Source organism: Penicillium psychrosexuale (assembly GCF_028828465.1).
Source record: "Penicillium psychrosexuale strain IBT 29551 chromosome Unknown utg000006l, whole genome shotgun sequence".
Classification (NCBI taxonomy): domain Eukaryota; kingdom Fungi; phylum Ascomycota; class Eurotiomycetes; order Eurotiales; family Aspergillaceae; genus Penicillium; species Penicillium psychrosexuale.
The window spans coordinates 883302-905289 of record NW_026643191.1 but is presented as its reverse complement, the minus strand read 5'-3'; the positions used below and the strand labels follow the sequence as shown (position 1 = coordinate 905289).

Sequence of the window (21988 nt, the reverse complement as noted above, 5' to 3'; positions counted from 1 at the left end):
TAGACGGCCTCAAGGCGTAGACGATACTGAGGGCCGATACAATTAGCTTCAGTAAGTTTTATTCCGACAAGTTGCGCGTCAAAACATGGTAGGAATGGCGAACGTGGCCCGTGCCTTAATATCGGTAGAAGCTATCAGCCCTGGAGGATTAAAACAGTTCCCGGACTCCTTAGCTCCCAGAGCTTTGACGTCGAATTGCTCTGTCCGGGGGATCTACAGCCCCAACGATGGCTATTGGCTCGGACTGCACGGTAGTGACATGGTCTCGTGAGACAGTACACTGTATAGTAGAGGCGATGACAACGGTCCGACAATGACCTTGAGAAGGTTTCCAATATAGTAAAATCTAAAGGTCGGTCTGTTAGCATTCTAGCATATAATTTACTAGCTTTATACTGACCTTTTAGTTATTTTTGACCCTATATCGATAAAGAATAAGACAGAATTAGTAGTTTTTACTAAATAAATAGCAGACGTAGTAGTAAATACTAGTTCCACCTACCTGGTTGCCCAATGGTACCATCAAAGATGTTATCTGCGGGTTTTGCGACGAGGAAAAAATTGATCATGTATGGTTTCAGACTACCATCCATGCCTGTGCTCTGGAGGAAGACCTGTCGCGGCCCTCATGCCGAACAGACTGTAGTTGGGAGTCGAGGAGTAACCCTTAGTGGCGGTCAAAAGCAGAGAGTAGTACGTTCAACTAGCTTCTATCCTACTCAACGTTTACCAACCACTAATTCTTTTTTTGTAGGCACTTGCTCGAGCGGTCTACGCTAGACGCAGTATTATTTTACTGGATGATGTTCTGAGTGCCCTGGATCAGAAGACCGAAATACTGGTCGTAAACCGCTTATTCGGCGAGCAAGGATTGCTTCGGCGGTTGCAGACTACCATCCTCCTGGTGACTCACTCCGGTATGTACCACAATCGGTCCTATAATTGAAGACGTAACTAATCATTTCCAGTGCGCCATCTCAACATCGCCGACCAGGTTATTGTTCTAACTCGGGAGGGAAAGGTCCGAGAGGTTTTGAGCGGCCAGGACATCCAGAAAAGCAAAACAGACATAGCGACCTCCGACTACGAGGAGGTCCTCGGTGCGGAGGACGTTGCCGGTGCACCCCAGCCATCCTCCAAACCACGGCCGAAAATAAAGGCGCCGGGACCAGATGACGCAGATCTAACACGCCAGACTGGTGATATGGCAGTCTATGCGTACTACTTCCGATCTTTTGGCTGGCCTCGGACATTTGGCTTCATAGCTTGTACCGCGTTGTTTACCTTTGCAACCACCTTCCAGCGTGAGTTCAGGTCGAACTGTTAGGATGAACCGACTCGGATGCTAACAGTATACAGAGATCTGGCTTCAATGGTGGACAAACGTGAATGGAGGTTCTATTGGAAAATATATGAGCGTCTATGTTGTCCTGGCTGTTGCCGCTATGCTTTCCCGCTGTCTAACCTTCTGGTATGTGTCGTGTTCGTGGCGAAATAGGGAAGTCGAGGTAAAAGTCTAACAATTGGTGCAGGTGGGCTCTGATCTGGATGTCGCCAATCTCCTCTCTCAATCTTCATCGAATCCTTCTGCGGGTTGCTGTTGGGTAAGGGCGTATGTCTTTCTTGAAGCTGACAACTGCTGATCTTGCATAGCGCGCCTTTATCTTTCTTTGCAAAAACCGATAGTGGTGTAATATTGAACCAGTAAGGCCTTTGAAAGTGGTAGATGATTCGATTCTGACATGACGCAGGTTCAGCCAGGACATCAGTTTGATTGACCGAGTATTACCTCTTTGTCTGATTCGCATGGTTGTCCGTAAGTGTCTCCAAAGTGGTATATGCATGGAGGTAGGCTAATCCAGAATACAGAGATTTTCCAAATCCTTTCCCAGACAGCACTTATCGCGATGGGCTCATCTTACATGTCCGTTTGTATTCCAATCTGTGCCGTCACCGTGTACTGGCTGCAGCGGTTCTACCTCCGCACGTCGCGCCAACTGCGATTCCTCGATCTCGAGTCCCGGAGCCCGCTGTACAGTCATTTCCTGGAGACCCTAGAGGGCCTGTCCACACTTCGTGCGTTTGGCTGGCAGGAGAAATTCCAGGAGACCAACACCAAGCTGCTGGACACCACCTAGAGGCCGTTCGACTTGATGTACTGCATCCAGTGCTGGCTCAACCTTGTTCTCGATCTCCTCGTTGCGGCAGTTGGTGTTGTAGTCATTGCCCTGGCGGTCTTACTGCCGCATATGACCAGTGCGGGCACTATCGGCCTGGCACTGAATAACGTTCTCGGATTCAACCAAGCTCTGGCTGTTTTGATTGACAGCTGGACACAATTAGAGACCTCGCTGGGAGCGATTGCGAGATTGAAGAATTTGGAGCAGACTGTCAAACCTGAGTATCAGGAAGGGGAAGATACTATTCCCCCGGACACATGGCCGGAGCATGGTGCTATTGAACTGAAGGATATTTCGGCTTCTTACGGGTAATGCTAGGCTTTATTGGTTACTATGGACGACGCTGGCCAGTACTTAGCCCCTCCATCCCAGCTCTGAAGAAGATCTCCATGTCTATACTGCCTGGCCAGAAAGTTGGCATCTGTGGGCGGACCGGAAGGTGGGTATCTCTTTCCCAGGAACCTCCTGTTTACTAACAATGGGTGATAATATAGCGGCAAGAGCTCACTTCTGCTATCCTTACTCCGTCTATTAGACCTTGACAGTGGAAGTATCGCGATTGACGGATACGACCTACAAACCCTGCCACGGGAGCTAATCCGCAGCCGTCTCGTCGCCATCCCGCAAGAGCCATTCTTCCTGAGCGAATCCGTTCGGATTAACGTCAACCCCAGTAACAAGTTATCCGACGAAGCCATTATCAACGCTCTCAAGAAAACAAAGGTTTGGGACGCTATCGAGAAGCGGGGTGGATTGGACGCACAGATCAAAGAGCAACCCCTGTCGCAAGGAGAGCAACAGCTGTTCTGTCTGGCTCGCACGATGCTACGCTCAGGGACGATTCTAATCCTCGACGAAGCAACAAGCAATGTCGACGCCGAGACGGATCAGGTCATGCAAGGGATCATTCGGGATGAGTTCCAGGACTACACGGTGCTTACCGTTGCTCATCGGTTGGATACGATTATGGATTCGGACGTGGTTGCGGTGTTGGACCGGGGGAGGTTGGCTGAGTATGGGCCTCCTCGGGATTTGCTGGCTCGGCCGTCTATGTTTGCGGACCTGGTGGGTAGGTCCAGTGTTGAGAGTACGGTCACTACCCCGTCGGTCTGACACAAATCGGTGGGAATAAAAAAAACTAAGACAGGTAGACTAAGTTTACAAAAGAAGGAATCCCTATTTTGGATTTGATCATTCCTCGGGTTTCATTTCTGGGCAATGTTGACTATGTCTAAGAGTAGCTTCATAAAACTAGCCGGCGGTATCATGTGACAGACCTTTACCCTGTGGCTGAGGGTGGCTCACGGTATTTGGTGGCTGTGAGATAAATACACGCCTTTACCCAATCGTTTAAAATGTGTGTAGCTAGTAACATGAGGATGTGTATTCTGTGTAGTAATTCTCTTCTCTTCTCCATAACATAGTTGTGTTCTATGTGAGGGGTAATGGAATGTTCCCCTGAAGATTATGAAGTCAGGCGCTAACCCTTTGGGAGATCGGCATATTATTCTAGGAACCTAACACCTGACAATCCTACTCCATACCACCGTGTCACGTCCAGACACGTATTCCAAGCCCCCACGAGATCGCGGAATCATTCCTCTGCATCCTACCCCTTAAGCGGGGGTTCCTCGGCATCCAGGGCTGGAAAGATCACGCTCCGAGACGCATGACTCGGTCCAACGCAGAAAAAGTTGGGGAAAGGAAAATCTGGGGAAATGCGAAACGCACAGACATCGAATCTTGGAAGGGCGGCGATTTGGTTCCTTGGCCGCTCGGATAATTCAGCCAATCATGTCGGAGGAAAGAGTTTTCTTTTTCTTTTTCTTTTTCAACGTCATTTTGATTCTGTCTGGGGAACGGCACTTTCCCTTTTCTGTCTCGGATTCCTCGGCTCAGCTGGACGACTGCCGAGGGGTTGGCCTGACACTATTCTTACGTGCACAGTGCGTGTGCAGTGCACAGGGTACTCGGTACTTACGGTGAGTCAATTATTGAAGACACCTCCTGGGCAGGTACCGTGCAAGCCTAGCCGACTAGACTTGGATCTACGGGGCCAAGGGAGAATATCCCGCAAATTTGCCAGCGCGATGGAGTCATCGTACAGGCGATCTACAATAGATGGGAAATTTAGCATAATTCTTCATCGGCAACATAAGTATTCATCTTTAACTATAGTTAATAACTATATTGTAGTTATAGTTAACTCCTAGTAGTATACGGAGTATATGCAGTATACATATATCAACTTGCGTTATATACCCTGTACAACCATCAGCTGGGCATGCATGCAGAAATAATAAATGTGTTGCACAAAGCCCCTGATGTTCTGAAATAGAAAGTGGACACGGGCTGGTAAATGATGCAATTGCTGGAGCAGAAAAATACCTTTTCTCTTGGTATGTATTTTATATTACATCGTGAGTATTGGTAATATTCAGTTTCAACCAGCTACTTCTACTAGCTACTACAATCCTCCATACTATACAATGTATACAATTATAAACGAATGCAATGTTGAATGTATACAGTTGTATCTGATGCCCAAATGGCGCAACACCTGACGTGATCGTGAAATGGCCCATCTGTTGCGGTGTGATTTCCAGAATAACGTGAGCTCGACATTGGAAAGCAATAGGATCTGGACACTCGGTGATCCTGAAATGAGAGGTTTTCTGCATTTCCTGGGGGTAATGGAAATGCTGATTGGCTGTCCAGCCAGTTTTTGTTACGTCTTGCCACTCACCATTGGTGGAGCAGCCCCAGTCAGATGACTGGGTTGCCCAGAGGACAGCTGGGTAAAGCAGCCAGAGTTAGGGTGTCTGGGGGAGACTAGCAGCCAATCATATTCTGGGACCAGATCACAGGGGGGTCTAAAGGGGAAATATCCCTGGCTGGTTTAAGCTGATGACGACGAAGGAAAGGGATAAATGAAAATTCAAAATGAAAATTCAAAATTCAAAAAGAAAAAGAGAAAAAAACAAAAAGCCCCCACACGGCCTTGTGACTGGATGTCGTGCCTGGATCTGGAAATGACTCCAAAAACGTGAAAATGTCAAAAAAGGGCCCTGGGACTATATAACATCAGGGCCCCGCGGTTTGTTAGCCATATCCACACATTCTGCAAATCCTTCATGGAAGTTTCAATACCCTTCACAGCATAGACTGTTTATACATCTACATCTACATCTACATCTACATCTACATCACATCACATCTACATCTACTTCTAATTCTCCCACCACCATACATCAAATCGACATGCCTTCTTCAAATTACCGCGTCGTTGAGCCACACCCTTCTGTCCCCCACGCCGGTCGCCCAGCAGTCTACACCGGCCGTGGCGGATGTGGAAACGTCGTCAACCTCAAGAACACCAAGACCACCGACTCGCGCAGCGCCAGCGGACCAGCCTCTCTCGCCCGTCTCGACTCCCGCCTGCCAACCAGCTTCGTCTCCGGCCGTGGCGGTGCTGGCAACATCCACAGCAGCAGCGAGCGTGCCATCTTCAGCTTCGACGAAGAGCTCGAGCGTGACCTGCGCCAGGCTGCCCCCGTCTACCACGTCGGCCGTGGCGGTGCCGGCAACACCATCTTCCGCGACGACTGCAGCAATTCTATTCTGACTCGCAAGTACTCGGCTGGCAGTACCGCTACCAACTCCAGCACTGGCTCCGTGGCAGATCGGGCCCGTGACATGGCCCGTCGTGGTCTCGAGAAGGGCTGGGGCAAGCTGAAGGGTACTGCCTAGAGCATATCTTTTCTACATTCTACATCAACGACATAACGACAAAAAAAAGTTCTTTGCCTTTTCTCTTTGACATTCTCATTCTCATTTCTAATATGGGTTTCCACCGGACCGGATTGAAACATCGAGGATGACAATACCCTCTACACTACATGTCATGTTTCTTTCTGCTGTCTGTGGAAATACCCCGAATCGAATTCCCTCACCATCTCTTTGTTTCGGCATGAAACTCCAACCTCTTCACTCTCAACCATGGGCAAACCGGCGTTTTCTTTGTTCTTTGTGGTTCATTTGCGCCTAGAGCCAAACCACCCTGCATCAACGCCAGGTTCTGGAAACCGGGTCCTATTCTTCTACGGAGTAGTCTCAAATTCAACATACCCAAGATCGCGCCATCGAACAGCAATTGTCTGGTTGCATCATTCCGGAGTTCCGTTTTCATTTTCCCATTTCCCATTATCCCATCTTACTCTGTTGTATCGCAATTTCCTGTATTTCTTTGCTGCTTTCACAACCATATTCCCCCCCCATATTGCGCCATTCCGAGGGCTACTACTTCCTAGCCATGGGTCTAAACAATCAAATACAAAATACATGCTTGGGGTTCTTGTCTTCCCTGGCTGGATTACATGTCTCCAAAAAACAAAAATATCTCCAATTACATCATTGTAGCCGTAGATTCCGTACTTCAAGACGTGCTTGTTGTGGTGTTGCCGGGTGCGGTTCCACCTATGGCGAATATACTCGCACGTCAGGTCGTAATGTCGTACCCGCTGCTAGGCGATGACAGCCGGACATGATGTTTTGGGATATCCACAGGTGTCTGTCTGTAGGTACAGCGTCAAAACTATTATTTGGGATCTACGGTCCAGAATATTCCATTCTCTTTGTTCTTATTATTCGGTTGATGTGGATTTCGCTTTCGGTTTCTGTTTTGGTTGGATTCCACCGCTGTTTTGGTACGTGGCGACATGCATGTTCTTTTTCATAGTTGCCTGTGTATTTGTTCTCTATTAAGACGTGCAACTGTTAATAGAATAAGATCCTTTTGTTTAAAATAGAAATTGCCTCCTTGGCTTACTCATGATTTCCATCCGGGTACTTCGGGTACTTGGTTGGTTACCAATCTATGAGACTATGACTACATGTCGTTGAGTCATAACTATGAATAGGGGAATAGGAGAATTGGAGAATGAACATCGGCATTATTTACCCATCGTCAGAGGTAGAATTCATAAGACGACTGCCACCGCTGCACTAAATATTCCAAGTAGAGTGCAAATATATCTACCGGATCTAATCAATCTACGCAGATGAAATCCATGACGAGAACTGTAGTATGTCCGAGTAAATTATGTCTAGAGTAGAACCATCCCCAAGACGCAGAGACTGTATTTGCAAAGTCAGAGCCAATGCCAGACGACATGAGCTGGAAGAAAATCGAAGCTGGGGTATCAAGAGTCAGGATACGACTCGGATTGTGATGTTGGTCGATCACTTCTTATGCACTGCCAATTGCATGATGATCGACCAGTGACAAGATCTGTTTCTTGTGTTGTTTGTTATGAAATGGGAGATGGTGCCTAGGATCGCGGTGGAGGCAGTGATGTGATCCGGAGTGACTCGGTAGAAGGCCACCATGATATCAAAGACTGTCGTCAGCGACGAGGCCTTTATGTAAATCGCTTGTGGATCACCTCGGGATCCTCGTGCCATTCGTCTGCGCTTACCCACATCTAGACAGTATTTAGTCAGCAATGATGAAGTAGACTTGAGGGATTAACATACCTTTCTAAACGTGCTCAGCCCGGCAAGAATGCTACCACCAATCCACGTGGTGTACTTCCGCTCGGCAGGCGCGGAAATGCGGATCTTCATGTCCTCGACGGCTAGTTTTTTGATCTCGCGCATCAACCGATCAGGGAAGTTCTTGCACAGTGTTGAACCCCCAGAAAGCACAATATTGAGGTATAGCGATTTTCGCAGGTCGAGATCTGTGCGAGTGATGGCGTCCTGCACGATCTGATGCACACCGGGATACTCGAGGCCGATGAGCTCGGGATCGAAGAGGATTTCAGGCGCACGGTAACGTTCTTGGCCGATCTAGACAAGTCCATTAGCATAACCCAGGACGAACGGTTCCGTAGACATACCTTGATCTTGTGACCATCCGGAAGAACATAGTCCATCGCTTTAGCATCCGATTTGTGGTAGCTGTTCATCCACTCCTTCTCTTCCCGCTTCGGATCCAGCGACACATAACAGACCTTCTCCTTAATCATCCGTACCACCTCCTTCTCAGCGCTAGTGTGCAGCACATGTCCAGCCTTCCGCAGCAGCAACTGCATCTGTTCCGTAACATCACGACCAGCAACATCAATTCTGCGAATACTGTTCGGAATAGCGAAACCCTCGAAAACAGGCACCGCGTGGGAAACACCGTCACCAGAATCCAAAACCACACCCGTGGTCCGGCCAGACGCATACAGCGACAACACAGCCTGGATAGACATGTACAGGGCCGGCACGTTAAAAGCCTCAAACATAAGCTGGGCTGCGATATCACGGTTGGCGCGTGGATTCAGCGGCGGCTCGGTGAGCAGGACGGGGTGTTCTTCGGGGAGGGTCTTGAGCTCGTTTTCGTAGACGTAGTGCCAAATCGATTCCATATCTTCCCAATTCGTGACAATGCCGTGTTCCAGAGGATACCTGATCTTCAACAGTCCGCGGAGTTCTTGTGCACGGGACCCGATGAACGAGTCTCCTTCCAGGCCGCCGGCCATCACCCGTGGGTGCTTGGGCCGGCCGACGAATGACGGGAAATAACATGATGGAATTTCCTCACCGGCGAAGCCTGCTCGGATTGTGCCACTGCCGTTGTCGATGACAATCGGCACGTTGTGGAGAGTTGCCTCAGCCATTGCGGGGAGTGTTGGGGATGGGAGGTGAGGTCGGGCAAGGACACGCGCGGGTATAGACGGCCTCTCGGCCTAGAATGGGCGACTCGGAGGATCAACGGAGTGGATGTTGATTGAAGGCGCATATAATGTTTCAGTGGCTGGGCGTTGATGTTGTCGATTCAGGAGTGGACACGAAACCGCAAATCCGCAAATCGGGAATTGTCAACAAGGAGCTTGGGCCACTAGTCCGCGCCTGGTGAATTGGACTTCAACGATAATTCGAGTTACAGTTATTATATATTTTACTGATTATAGTACGATATATAGTGCGATAATACACATGTGCCGATATTTGTACTAAAAGCTAATCGGTAGTGGTTTATGGGTCGAGAAGTAATTGATTCTCTTCGTGTATATTATGAGGTCTCACTCTCAACTCAATAGACCATACCAACTCGGACCAATTGCTTGATCGATGCCCATTTTGTTTTCATGCAGTGTCGTAATTCGTGATAAAGGCAGCGCTCAAGCCCATTCAGGCAACAGAAAGTATTGGCGGAAAGAGGCCACCAGAGATTCCTTTAGTCCAAAAAGCACAAATCATCAGACATACTTTCCGCAAGAGTTGTATTTCCAGGTGTCATAGACAATACTTCGGCTTTCTGAGTCTCTGCTCTGCTAACCGCACTGCTCACATCCCTGGTCAGAGGTTAGCCAAACTGGCCAAGACAAAGGAGGATAGGTTATTTACTCGACCGAACTACTAATCACGTAGTTCCCTTCCTCCAGCTCATCGGCTAGTTCCTGTTGATGATTATCGGCAAGGTCTGGATTGGGGACCACAATCAAGGGCACCCCCAAGCGAAGTCCTGCCAGAATAGTCCCAGTTCCTGTGAGATGGTAAGTGGATCAGGACATCCATATTGGACAGGCAAATATTGATGTTCATACCAGCGTGACAAATGATCAAGCCGCGCTTTTGGTCCAGAGCCTCTCTTTCCACCGTCATCATCATTTGGGCATCGATGCTCGGCTGGAAGTCGAAGCCCCCTAGGGTGATACCGTGGTCGGGCTGGTCACTATCGACGAAGTTTTGGAAAATTTGCTGGCCATCTTTACCGTACTGAACAAGAAGATGGGTGTAGCCGTGTTTGGCTAGGATCTCGAGAAATTGTGAATTAAGTATTTGTTCAAGTAGTTTCTGAAAGGAAGCCGTGGCCCCCACAGTCACAAAACATAGCTTCATAGTTGCAATGTTATTAGATCGAAGTGAACAGAGAATCAGTCTTGAAAAGTTCTCTCGTAGTCAATATCATCTCGATATAAGGGAATTGTCCAATCCAAAGATCAGCATATACCATGTTATCACGTGAGAACAAACCACACTAGTCCTAATATGGAATAGCGCACGGCGGTGAACCTCGCAAAAGTGGAAGCGGAAAACATCGTGATTGAGATCCTGCCCCTACCCACGCTATACCCTCAACAATGGCTTCAGCAGCTCGGTTACTGACTCGCCCGGTCGGGCATCTGGCTCGGAGGGGCCTCATGGCCCCCTCTGCTCGGTACTTCTCCGCCTCGCCGCTCAATCGCGTCCAGGATGACCCCGTGATTCCTCCTCCGCCGAAGGAACTCAGACCGGAGGATTTCCCCCAATGCCTGAGTACTCAGTCGATCTCCTTCCCAAGGAGCAGCGCTCAATGTACGATATGATGTCTCCCGAGGAGCGCGCGGCATTCGACGAACAGAACATCCGCATGGTTGCCGAATTCAACGACCCCAGGAAGCGCGCCGCGGCCTTTGAGGAAATCGAGCAGAGCATGCTAAGGATTGATAAGGAAGAGGATCTCCGATTCGAAGAGCCTCGGCCCCGTCGGGCTGGTTTCTGGGCTGAAGACGAGCCCGACGAGTTGGTGAACACACTCGAAGATGGAGATGAGGAAATCAATGACGACGAAATCACGTCCCTAGCACATGCAGAGATGGAATTGCACCGTGAAATGAGAGAATATGCCCGCATTACCGCATGGGACATGCCAATGCTGAGCAGTAAGATCAATTGCTCATCGGACTAGTCTTTCCACTAACGTTGAACTAGAGCTCGCCAAACCATTCACCCTGCCTCCCTCCACCCACATCCTGCGCTTCCGCTACACTACCTACATGGGTGAACAGCACCCAGCAGAGCCGAAGGTCGTTGTGGAGCTTACCTCCCAAGATTTGTCCCCCAAGTATCTCACCGAAGCCCAGCGCCAAACACTCCTCAAGCTGGCCGGTCCGCGCTACAACCCGCAGACCGATATCATCCGCATGTCGAGCGAGAAGTTTGGCTCGCGCGCCCAGAACAAGCGCTACCTGGCAGATCTCGTTAACTCGATGATCAAGGAGGCCAAGGAAGGCGACTCCTTCGCCGATGTCCCGCTCGACCTCCGCCACCACAAGCCCAAGACCAAGCTGCAATTCCCCGAATCCTGGAACATGACCGAGACCCGTCGGAGTCAGCTGGCTGCGCGGCGCAAGGAGCGTCTAGTTGCCGAGGAGGAGCGAGCTGCCCTTGTGGACGGTAGTTCGGTTGTCTCCGAGGCTATCAAGACTCTGCCTTCACTCAACCCTGCTCTCCAGGTCAAGGCCGCTGACGAGCGGGAGCGCGTTGCTGTCAAGGTTGGCGCTCGGAAAAAGGTGGCTCGCCGGTAATAGATGTCGCCAACTGTATATTGGGTGTGTTTGAGAAGCTGTTGTCAAACATTTGCGAGGCGCGGGCGCATATTTCAGGATTTTTGGCATTTTTCTTTCGAATGTACTATAGTCATTTTACTCCATGCATTGGCGGCTCGCTGTTGTTCCATTTGTAGTTTGCCTCTCGACTTACCAGCGAGTATAAATTAGACCTCTACTTCAATACTCGCAACTATGTAGAAACTACTAGAGAACCGAAGGCAACAAAACATTGCATTGATAACTGGTGATAGCTATCTATCTGCCAAGACCAAGGGAGTCAGCAAGACCAACTGCAACCTCGTCATCAACTCCAGTTCCTCTGTAAAACAACAACATCCTGTCCATGATAGATGGAACAAGGCCCCGCTGCGGTTCCAGGTAAATAAGAATAAAAACAACACACGCGAAAATCACAACTCCATATGGGCACATTTTTTTTCCATATTTTGAACGCTTGAAACGCTTGAACGGTGCCACGCAAAAAAACAATAAAAATCAAATAAAGAAAATAAAGAAACGAAAAAATTGACCACAACTGCCTCTCCACCATGAGGATTGTCGTCATGACTATTCCATTTGCTTGGGTATAGCCTGTGGTATGATATGGCATAATTATCCGGTAGATCGACATCGAAAGGAAACAACATCCAAGCACCAGATCTCATACGCCTGAAGAAACAATCAGTGAGCGGCATCATGAAATCATGAGTACCACTCCGGGCCAAGCATGCCTGACTGAATTGTTTCAAACGATCCAATTAGTTGCTGCGGCGGAGAGTGTTGGAGTAAGGTCCAAACATGTGCGAGATGTTCTCGAGAGGAGGGCTGGTACGCTTGAGAATGGGACCTCCAATGGGACCCCAGGTGACACGGGTGTCATTCGAGCTCAGGGGCACATTGTCATTGAGCTGAAGGTCTCCAATGCGAGGAGTGGAAGATCCGTAATCCCTCTGGACGGTGGCACGAGAGCTGTTCGACTCCGACTGCTTGCGAGCAGGGATATCAACATGAGCGAATGAACCGAAGTTCGAATCCCACGCGGCATGGTCCTTGGGGAGCATGACACCACCATCGGAAGAAGTGTTCGAGTCGTGCTGGTACACGTGAGAGGACTGGACACGGTGGTTGGGCTCAATCGGCTTGTTCAGGGCGTCTTCGAAGGTATCTTCATCACACTCGGTCAGGCTATTGATATTCCGGTAGAGGTTCCGGGTTTGAAAGTTACCGTCATCCAAAAGACATTCGTTGGGACGTTGGTCGGTATCGATAGTGATCATGCTGCGCAGCGCGGGGATAGGGGTGCGAACTTGATCGCGGCCAAATGCCTGAGCATCATAACGGGCGACAGCTGAGGCACGGGGGGAACACTCGCCGCTGCGATCACTGTCACGCTCGCTCATCATACCGTGACGAGTGGAGCCCATGTTTCGGTTACGACCACCACGGTGGGAACCTTTCCAGTTGCTGACATGATGTCCATTGGGAGCCCCGTTTCGGCCACCGCGGTTACCAAATCCGTTGTGACCTCCACGGTTGGATGGTCCACGGGGAGGGGACTTGGTGAACTCGGCAGACTTGCTCAACTTCGGGGTTGCACGGACATTGGACGCCTTGTCGGCGTTGGTCTCGTCGGTAGGCGAAGCCGAGGACGGCAGGGCCCGCATGGGGGGTTGCTGATCCGCAATGGTCAGCTGGGGGCGATTACGATTTGGGTGCAAAAGGCTGGTTACGTTGAACTTCTCGCGGTACCAGCGGGGAATATCACGCAGCCCAAGTTTCTCAACCAACTCCTGCTCATTGGGCATTTCATGCTTGTACAAGCAACCTGCGACATGGGGTCAGTCAAGGCCTCATAGGGTCTCCGTCATGTGGTCAACTTGCCTTGCTGGGAGTAATCGCATTCACCATGGCGAATCCAGTACGAGCAGTATTCCTTCTTGGAAGTTGGAGCCTATGTTGAAAGGGTTAAATCATAGACCATGACATGCCAGGGACACTTGGCCATACATGCTTGTTGCCGACGTGGTTGTTCTTTGCCTGGAATATCGGCGCCATTGGAGAAAGTCCGTTGGAAGGAGTGCCTTGACCGACACGTCCGTTGTCGATTCCCTCGAAGAGAATGGCTTTGGCAGATGCCTGCATGTCCTCAGGTACATTCTTATCGGTGATAAGCTGCAGCAAGAGGCTGTGCATATCAGGCAGACCTGCCTGAGCCTCAGAGGACTTGGGAAGTCCCTCGACAGACCAAGGTTCGGGACGTTGGGCAGCCAGGCCACAGCTGGTCATACCCTGGGTCTCCCCAGCAGTGATGATACGAGGGGCACCATGGATGGTGACGTTAGTGGGTAGCTCATCAACTGCTACCAGAGGAGTCAAGGACCCATCAGGACGGGTACAGAAAAATTGAGGACGACCAGGAGCCGCCATCTTGACAAAAGGCAAATCTTGCTCAAGAATAAAGATGAGAGACTGGGGTGGATAGGATTGTGCAGTAAGAATGGTCTGTATGGTACAGAAAGGAAGAGGTAAGAGGGATGAAGAAAATAGGTGGGAAGAAGTGTTTGTGCGAGAAGGGGGGGAGGTGACAAGCGACTGAAGGGGCAGGTGACAGGTGACAGGTGACAGGGTGATAGCCCTAAAGTTGACAAACAAGACAATAGCAAAATGGGAAGATGGGATGGGAAACTGAGATTCGGGAAAACACAATCTCATATATTGGAGAGCCCTAGCTCATGAAGCCTGCCTTGCGCTAACTATCTACATATCAAAGAGATGTATGAATTAGATCTACCCAATGAACTGTACTATTCTAGATACATTGGATATACTGAATACACAATGGGATCTATCTGTGTTTAAGCTCACAATAAGGTCGCCATGACAAAGACACCCTGGTCCATCAGACCGGGAAATGAGGGTACCATGTTGCAAGTGGCATGCAAACATCATTCTATGCATATCAAAGAGCAGATAAATCTAGAATAGTGTAGGAATAGACCGATTAAAGGCACGAATAAGCTGTGTATCGTTCGGCGACTAATACATTTGGCGCGTAAAGGCATCGTGGACGTGTGTCTTGGCAAGGTTGGCCGGCTACCTGCAGAACATGCGTAGTCCAATTCTAAATCTGACCTTCCATGCTGCTTCGGCATGTTCCTTGCCTTCAATGTGCTTATATCAATGCTACATATGCTTAAGGCTCCACCAATACTCATGTCCTTTGTATTGTTTCTACGGGTAGAGGGTGGGACAAAAAGAATATACTAATACAAACAAAGATTGAAGTCTTACTCTATGAGAATGACACAATGATTTAGTCTCTTGGTTCGTCTAGGTCTGTGTGAGTGATGTTCTCTCCTGAATATACTTCTTCGACCCGGTACGACTTATCATAGTGTCCTTTTCCACCTTATGCCAACTATATTTATTACCTTGGAACTATACATCTTGCTTTCAATATCTTAGAAAAACTACTAGGCATTCTTTTTCACATTAAGGAAAACTTGTATTGCTTGCTTGAAATAGGACAAAGTGCTTTCGGGCGGTCACCACAACCACCACAACCCATCCAACCTGCAAGTAGCCTAGTTTGATGAACACATTCAGATGCACGAAGTCCAAATTGATCATGAGCTAAAAAAATCCAATAACGAATATCATCTATTGCTGTTCTTCTTTCCCGTCATGTCGCATGTTGTCACAATAGACAATGCGGCTCGGGTACGGGTGGCTTAGCTTAACCTAAATTGTCCGAAGCCAACATCATTGGCTGCAGAATAAAATCTCCGAACGTTGAAAATCCACCAAATCTAGGGTAAGATTCCAAGCCAAATAAACTCTTTTAGAGAAACAAAACAAATGAAACGAAAAAAGGCATCAACTGCGATTCTGCCAAAGCTATCCTAGTGGATGACCTTGGCCATGGTATGCTCCACTTCTACAACCCATCCCAGGGACTTGACAGCCGGTCCTCTTGCTTGAACTAGGTGTCTAATTCCTGCATCGGCAGACTTCCTTTCATTCCATGTCTCCATTATCATCTTGACTGGATTTCCCCCGCGTTATTTTGATTGTGTATCGAAGCGTTCTTCTGGTAGCATTCTCGCTTTCGTGACTTGATTCTGTCGGCGTTTTTCTGTCGCTATTATCGGGATCTCGAGCTGAGTCGCTCTGCGTTATTCTGCCGGTATTCTCGATTTCTCAACCTGATTCTTCCCGTGTTCTTCTGCTGTTGATCCGTTTCTTTTCTTCGACGACCTCACCCACATCCAAGTCATTGTTCAGCTCATGCTTCAGTTGCAGCAGGTCTCTTGTTAGATTAGATGGAGCTAGCACCAAGTTCGCTGGGTTTTAGTTGTTGAGACCAGTGTATTCTTATTAGAAAAAATGCGGAATACTGCTAGACACACTGGTCACAGCAGGAAGAATTCCCATGGATAATATGACAATTCAGTAGCCTTTTGACAGGCCCTAGTTGCTTTCCCCATTGCCTGAAACACACACAGGAGAGCTGGCCTTTTGATTTTGTGTCAAGGGATCTCGGAACATGTGTAGGGGACGAGACTGCGCTTTGAGTCACCCACACATCCCCCTTCCATACCTCCACTGCTACTGATTTCAAACAAGAACCATCTTACTAGGATGCTGATATGCCATTAGTCCCAAGATCCAGCCAAATGGGCCGACGGCGAATTTCCACCATTCTGTGATGAAGAAGGATGTCCGTATGCACCTCTTTGTTTATTTAAAGATTTTGCATGTCACCACTAACAATCCCCATGGCTTACATGGTGAGATTCAAATGTTTGCCTGATTTGGATTGCTTTCTAGTCGTCATTGATATAGATAAATATCCTGTCTAGTAAAGAGGGGACCCTAGGATAGGGGCACCGACAGCCCTGCCTGTTAAACAGGTGTGAGAGCAGAATCGTCACTGGGAGTAGTAGGGTTCTAGAGAGGAGAACACCATGGGGTGACTACTGAGAATGGAAGTGGAAAGGTGTCTGCGTTGCTATCTATGCCTCGGGAGTGCTTTTATGTCACATAGCCGCTTAGTCATCCTGCTCTAGAAACCCCCACTGCACTAGTAAGGTATTTGCTCAAAGGTCCATAGAAACAAAAGAAATGGATGCAAAGAACTAAAAACATCGATCTCTCTACTTTCCTGCGATACCATTGCATATCAGAGTGGACCTAGTTGTTCTACGGAGTACAACATGCAATATTATAATCATACAACTTCATATTGATTCTCTCAATTTATCAAAACAAAGCTGGGTATCTTTCGCTCATAACGCCCAGAACAACCCCCCTTTTTTGGGAGATATACCAAACTCTCCCAATGCAAGTACACAAACAAAACAAAACAAAACAAAAATCAAAGAAAGAAAGAGGGGAGCCGCAGCTCATCTCTGACGGTAATCACAAAGTGATCAAAAGACGCCCCTACTGGGGCCGGCCGTGGCAGTAGAAATTCTTGAGTCTTTCGACCCAGCACTTGCCCCCGTTAAACCGGTAGGGGCACGGCTCACCCCACTAACTGAGGGCGAGGTGAAAATCCGAGACTCCGCCTGAGTGGCAGACGAAGCCTTCCTCCGGGCGGTCTGCCCCATTGATTTGAGAACACCCCGAAGGTATTTTTTCGCCTCAAAGATGAGGGCCGGGTCCTCCGGGCTCTCTTCCAGCGTATCCAGCATACGGCTGACCTGCACCCGTGACTGCAGGTGGGGGCAGATCCGGCGGCCACCCCAGTGCGCCAGGCCACAGAGGCCACAGAACTCGACACCAGCCGAACGGAGTGGGCACTGCCCAGGGATGTGGCGTTGTTTGCACGCCACACAAGGACGGATATCAAGGTGGTAGGTCACTGGGGGCGGGGAATTAACACGGCGGAACGCGCGTGCGACTGAGAATCATGTACAGTTAACGAACTGTGTCTTTACAAACGCAATACGAAATGATAGGGTATTAAAAAAGAAAAAGAAAAAGAAAAAAGAAAAAAGAAAAAGAAAAAGAAAAAGAAAAAGAAAAGCAATAACTAGGATACGCATGGAATATGGATTAGATCTCACCTTGCTGTCCTGCACCGACACGAAGACCAGGTGTGACAACATTTGTAGTGCCCATTTGTGCCTCAGTCCTGTCGCCGTCATATGCAAGGTCCATTGGGTCAGCGCCGTGATCGGACTCGAACTCAGTCTCATCACCATCATCCTCTGGCTGCTGGAACTCATCGTCATTGTCAGCTGCACGCTTTCGCATCTTGCTAGGCGGCTTTCGGGGGCTAAGATTCTCATCGTCGTCAACTCCTTCGATAACAATATTGGTATTGTAGCGGGGTGTGCCGCGCTTTCTTTTACCGCGCCCAAGACCTTCAGCTTGACGGTTAGCTTCCTCCTGCGCTTCACGTTCACGCTCCTGCAGAATCTTCTCCCACGCTGTAACATCCACAGGCGTGTCCTCAGTCTCAGTCACTTCTTCAAGGCTACCTCGATCCTTTTGCCACACCCGGGCGAAATTGAACTGCGCCTGCTCATTCTGGTCCGAACTTCCCTCGCTGGCAATTTGCTTGACCTGCTCAGCCTGGCTACGGTCCAACAGCTTGTCAATGGAGTCCACATCGTAAGTAATGTCTGCCGAGTCATCGTCATTGAACAGTGCCTCCGCACCATGCTTGAGGATGGACTCTAAGTCTTCTTTATCTTCATCGGCCTCGATGCGATCGATAAGTACGTGATCGAGTGCCATCTTGGTTTTACCTTTCTGCATGATTTTTTCCTCCACTGACGCGCGCACTACCAGGTGGAAAACAAGGACTGTATTCTTTTGCCCGATTCGATGAGCACGCGACAGAGCCTGCATGTCTTGTTTTGGGTTGAAATCCGGATCCATGATGATGACCGTATCGGCAGTGGCGAGGTTAATTCCGACACCACCGGACCGCGTCGAAAGCAAAAAGGCAAAGAATTGGGAATCCGGCGCGTTGAACTGGTCGATCTGTTGCTGTTTTTCCCTCGAGGATAAGTTTCCATCCAGGCGACAGTACTGGAGTCCCAGTCCAGTGAGGAAGTCTTCAACAATGTCGAGGTTCTCTAAAAATTGACTGAAGATGAGGACGCGGTGTCCACGTTCTCGAAGTCGCGGTAACATCAAGTTCAGCAACGTAAGCTTCCCGGATGCTTCGACCAAACGCCGATGGGAAAGCTGAGGGTCCAGGGTCTGCTCTTCGATGTCCCGGTTATAAATGAACGGGTGACAAAGACATTTGCGCAGCTGCATCAGGATATTGTTCAAATTATGGCGCTCTGCTTTCTTCAACTGCCCGACTTGCTTCTTGCAAATAGCCTTGAGAAGCTGCGGGTTCTTTTGAAGGATCGACTTGTACAGCTTCTTCTGCACAACAGACATCGAAACTGGAATGATGATTTGCACCATCGGGGGTAGGAACGGCAGAACCTCTGCCTTTGTTCGACGCAGGAGACATGGCCGAATCATGTCGTGGAGCTCGCGAATCGCTTCCCTGTCGAGGGCTCCTGCGTATTTGGCCTCCAACTCCTCCGCATTGTAAGTTGGGTCGATGAACTGAACCAAGTTGAAGAGCTCTCTGATATTATTTTGAAGCGGTGTACCAGTGAGCAGCAACTTGAAACCGAATTTCATGCGACGAAGACGCTCATAGAGCTGGGTCTTGTCATTCTTGAGGCGCTGACCTTCATCAACCACCAAGCCAGCCCAATTGATACTGGACAAGACTCGCTTAGCCCCATCGTCTGCCATGCTCTCATACGAAGCAATAACCACATGGCAACATAGAGTGCCATTCTCGTCAAACATCTCATGGTCCCTGGCCATCTCGCGAGCGAAGGCACTCCCATAATAGGTGACAACCCGGATGTGTGGCGACCAGCTCTTGATCTCTCGGCGCCAGTTTGGCACAGTCGCATTTGGAACAACGACCAAGAATGGAAAACAGTCTAGCTTATCGATCAATGCCGCGAATAGGGTGATGACCTGGATTGTCTTTCCGAGGCCCATATCGTCAGCAAGAATGGCGTTCTTTTGCTTGAAGAACATGTACAGCAGCCAATTCACGCCTTCCATCTGATAATCCATGAGCTCACCACCGGTCACCAACGCAGGCTGAGCAGTCAGAAGAAGGCTCTGGTCAAACTTCTCTCTACGGACATCTCTGAGACGGCTTTGAAGATCTTTCGGCTTCGGGACGTGGACATTCTCTTGGCGTACTTTGTCGATAAGAGCGGCCTGGAAATCCCCCCAACGAGCTGTGTCAGTCTGTTCTGGAGGAATTTCCCAGACTGAGTCTTCGTATGACAACCCTTTGTACTTGACGTATGCCCGCTCGACCATCTTGGCGTTTGCTCGATCCTCCTGGGATTTAGGCTCGGTGTGATATTCCACATCAAAAACAATGTCCACTCGCAGATTGTCTTCGGGGACAGCCTTAGCTACTGTCATAATCGGTTTGATTGATCTTTCTGACTTGAGGAACGCCTTCATCTGGCTGGCAGGAATCCTGGTCCAGACCCAGTCTCCAGTCACCCAGGTAACACGGAAGTAGGACAGCTTGTGCCACTTGACGAGATATAGTTTGTCGATCTCTGGGATCATTTCAACCAACTGCGAGACGACTTTGACTTCGGGATTCCTTGGTTTCCAAGCAACGATCACCTGGATTGGATTGGCTCCAGGAGGTGATTTAGAGCATTCGTCGCATTGCCAGTTATCAGGATCAATGTGGGTAAGGTCCTCCTCTGCCATGTTTGGTAGATGCTGAATATGGAAGGCTCGCTTGCAGCTATGGCTGCCACCAAGGCATCTGATGAGGATATTATCGACATTGTTGACACTGGACATATCCACGGGGGTAATCGGATCTATGCCACCATTGGCTTCCCGCAAGTGCTGTTCAGTCTGGGAAGAAAGAGTCTCTCGCAACGGCTGCGACATGGGTCCTTCGTCTCTACACACGGCACAATGGCCTAAATGAGGCTTCATGTCATGCTCTTGGTGCTTGATCCCCAAACACCGACTGCATTGAAGAATGAAATCCCCTTCGTCAACCTTGGTGACCAAGTGCTTTCGGCTGGTTCGATCGCCAAGACAACCTTGATGGTATGACACGGTACAACCTTGACAGAAGACCAAAGACCCCTTTTCACGGTCATGATCTCCATGGCCGCATTGGGTGCATGACTGGGAGTGGCACAGTCTGAACTCATTGTCCTGTGGTAGTTCACGGAACTGCTCCCTCGCACCCGAGAACTTTTGGTGCTTAGGCTGCTCAGGTTCAACCGCAGAATATTCGTCGTCTTCAAGGCGTTCTTTCATATTACGTCGACGGGTCTGTCGCAGGCGAGATGATACTCGTTTGCCTGTATCAGAGGCAGAAGACTGTTCAGACCATTCGCGATCACGTTGCTTTCGGCCCCTCTGCGCACCTCTTCTCAGAGGGCGGCGTTGGCGGCGTTTGGTTGGAGGATCATCTTCATCTTCATCCTCATCACTGGACTCTTCTGAGTCCTCAATCTCTTCACGGCGGCTTTGATAGTCGTCTTCATCTTCTTCATCATCACTGCGGAAGAAATTATTGTATGAGACTAACGGCGCGCGTCGTTGGCGGTTTCGTGCAATTCCCCAATCCATATCTGAATCATAGTCCGCAGGACCATCTCCACCCGCGTAAATGAGATGTGGGATAGGGGAGTGGTCCATTGCGAGGGGGTCAGGGCTCTGTGAGTCACGATTGAATTCACGCAAAGCCTTTCGTCCGTTCTTGAGGCTTTTCAAGTCTTTGGTGGTCATCTAGTGAAAGTCATGGTCAGTTGGACGGTGCTTAAGATTGATTGATTACTTGTGTTCGCTTACAGTTTGAACTTCACCACTTTTGAGTCTCACAATGAGCTTTGGCTCATGCATGTCAACTGCAAGAATGCGATGAACCTCAAAGTGACCGGGCAAATACTCATAGTCATCAGGGTTGTTAACCACTGGGACGATGATCTCAAAAGACATTGTTGATTCTTTTGAGTTTCCAGTGATCTGTTGCACTGACTGGAGGGCATTTTCAGAATCCTCAGGTGGGATGGTGGGAGGAGTACAAGAGGGAGCGCTCTGGAACTGTGCTAGCAATTGTGCAGCCACCGCATCAGCATCATCAGAGCCATCAGAGCCTGGAGAATTGTCTCTAGATTGAGACATGGTGATTTTCCGATTGGACCAAGAATCAGGAAATGAAGATGGCGTAGGAACCGCACATGCGGCTCCTACAAAGAGAAAAGAAAAGTCAAGTGAACTGAAGCTAAGCAGTGAATGGGTATTTGATCGATGATAGGATTGCAGATCCCAATGTGGAAAAAAAAAGCAAACTTTGAGTGGACTGGATGCTCAAAGGAAAGATGAATTCAAATTGATAAAGAACGCAAC

General features: G+C 49.1%; 8 protein-coding genes across 8 annotated transcripts; 4 read left to right on the top strand and 4 right to left on the bottom strand.

Moving 5' to 3' along the window:
* Positions 1 to 591: 591 nt before the first annotated feature.
* Positions 592 to 2138, top strand: N7518_010176 (uncharacterized protein; the record flags this gene model as incomplete). Its single annotated transcript, XM_057191102.1, has 8 exons — positions 592 to 693; positions 755 to 917; positions 969 to 1304; positions 1360 to 1471; positions 1533 to 1604; positions 1654 to 1704; positions 1752 to 1816; positions 1870 to 2138. 8 exons carry the CDS (start codon positions 592 to 594, stop codon positions 2136 to 2138), a joined length of 1170 nt encoding a protein of 389 aa, XP_057037238.1.
* Positions 2139 to 2249: 111 nt separating this feature from the next.
* Positions 2250 to 3293, top strand: N7518_010175 (ABC transporter C family protein; the record flags this gene model as incomplete). Its single annotated transcript, XM_057191101.1, has 3 exons — positions 2250 to 2488; positions 2539 to 2619; positions 2675 to 3293. The coding sequence occupies 3 exons, from the start codon at positions 2250 to 2252 to the stop codon at positions 3291 to 3293; spliced, it is 939 nt and encodes a 312-aa protein (XP_057037237.1).
* Positions 3294 to 5441: 2148 nt separating this feature from the next.
* Positions 5442 to 5930, top strand: N7518_010174 (DUF3602 domain-containing protein; the record flags this gene model as incomplete). The annotated part of the gene is made up of 1 exon (XM_057191100.1): positions 5442 to 5930. The coding sequence occupies one exon, from the start codon at positions 5442 to 5444 to the stop codon at positions 5928 to 5930; it is 489 nt and encodes a 162-aa protein (XP_057037236.1).
* A 1670-nt stretch (positions 5931 to 7600) lies between these two features.
* Positions 7601 to 8848, bottom strand: N7518_010173 (actin-related protein ArpA; the record flags this gene model as incomplete). Its single annotated transcript, XM_057191099.1, has 3 exons — positions 7601 to 7663; positions 7716 to 8030; positions 8081 to 8848. The coding sequence occupies 3 exons, from the start codon at positions 8846 to 8848 to the stop codon at positions 7601 to 7603; spliced, it is 1146 nt and encodes a 381-aa protein (XP_057037235.1).
* A 560-nt stretch (positions 8849 to 9408) lies between these two features.
* alg13 (N-acetylglucosaminyldiphosphodolichol N-acetylglucosaminyltransferase catalytic subunit ALG13) lies at positions 9409 to 10073 on the bottom strand (the record flags this gene model as incomplete). Its single annotated transcript, XM_057191098.1, has 3 exons — positions 9409 to 9526; positions 9579 to 9717; positions 9779 to 10073. The coding sequence occupies 3 exons, from the start codon at positions 10071 to 10073 to the stop codon at positions 9409 to 9411; spliced, it is 552 nt and encodes a 183-aa protein (XP_057037234.1).
* A 409-nt stretch (positions 10074 to 10482) lies between these two features.
* N7518_010171 (mitochondrial 37S ribosomal protein mS35) lies at positions 10483 to 11521 on the top strand (the record flags this gene model as incomplete). The annotated part of the gene is made up of 2 exons (XM_057191097.1): positions 10483 to 10876; positions 10926 to 11521. 2 exons carry the CDS (start codon positions 10483 to 10485, stop codon positions 11519 to 11521), a joined length of 990 nt encoding a protein of 329 aa, XP_057037233.1.
* A 782-nt stretch (positions 11522 to 12303) lies between these two features.
* On the bottom strand, positions 12304 to 13972 carry N7518_010170 (uncharacterized protein; the record flags this gene model as incomplete). Its single annotated transcript, XM_057191096.1, has 3 exons — positions 12304 to 13370; positions 13427 to 13496; positions 13553 to 13972. The coding sequence occupies 3 exons, from the start codon at positions 13970 to 13972 to the stop codon at positions 12304 to 12306; spliced, it is 1557 nt and encodes a 518-aa protein (XP_057037232.1).
* Positions 13973 to 16977: 3005 nt separating this feature from the next.
* Positions 16978 to 21763, bottom strand: N7518_010169 (uncharacterized protein; the record flags this gene model as incomplete). Its single annotated transcript, XM_057191095.1, has 3 exons — positions 16978 to 17450; positions 17617 to 21367; positions 21431 to 21763. 3 exons carry the CDS (start codon positions 21761 to 21763, stop codon positions 16978 to 16980), a joined length of 4557 nt encoding a protein of 1518 aa, XP_057037231.1.
* Positions 21764 to 21988: the final 225 nt, after the last annotated feature.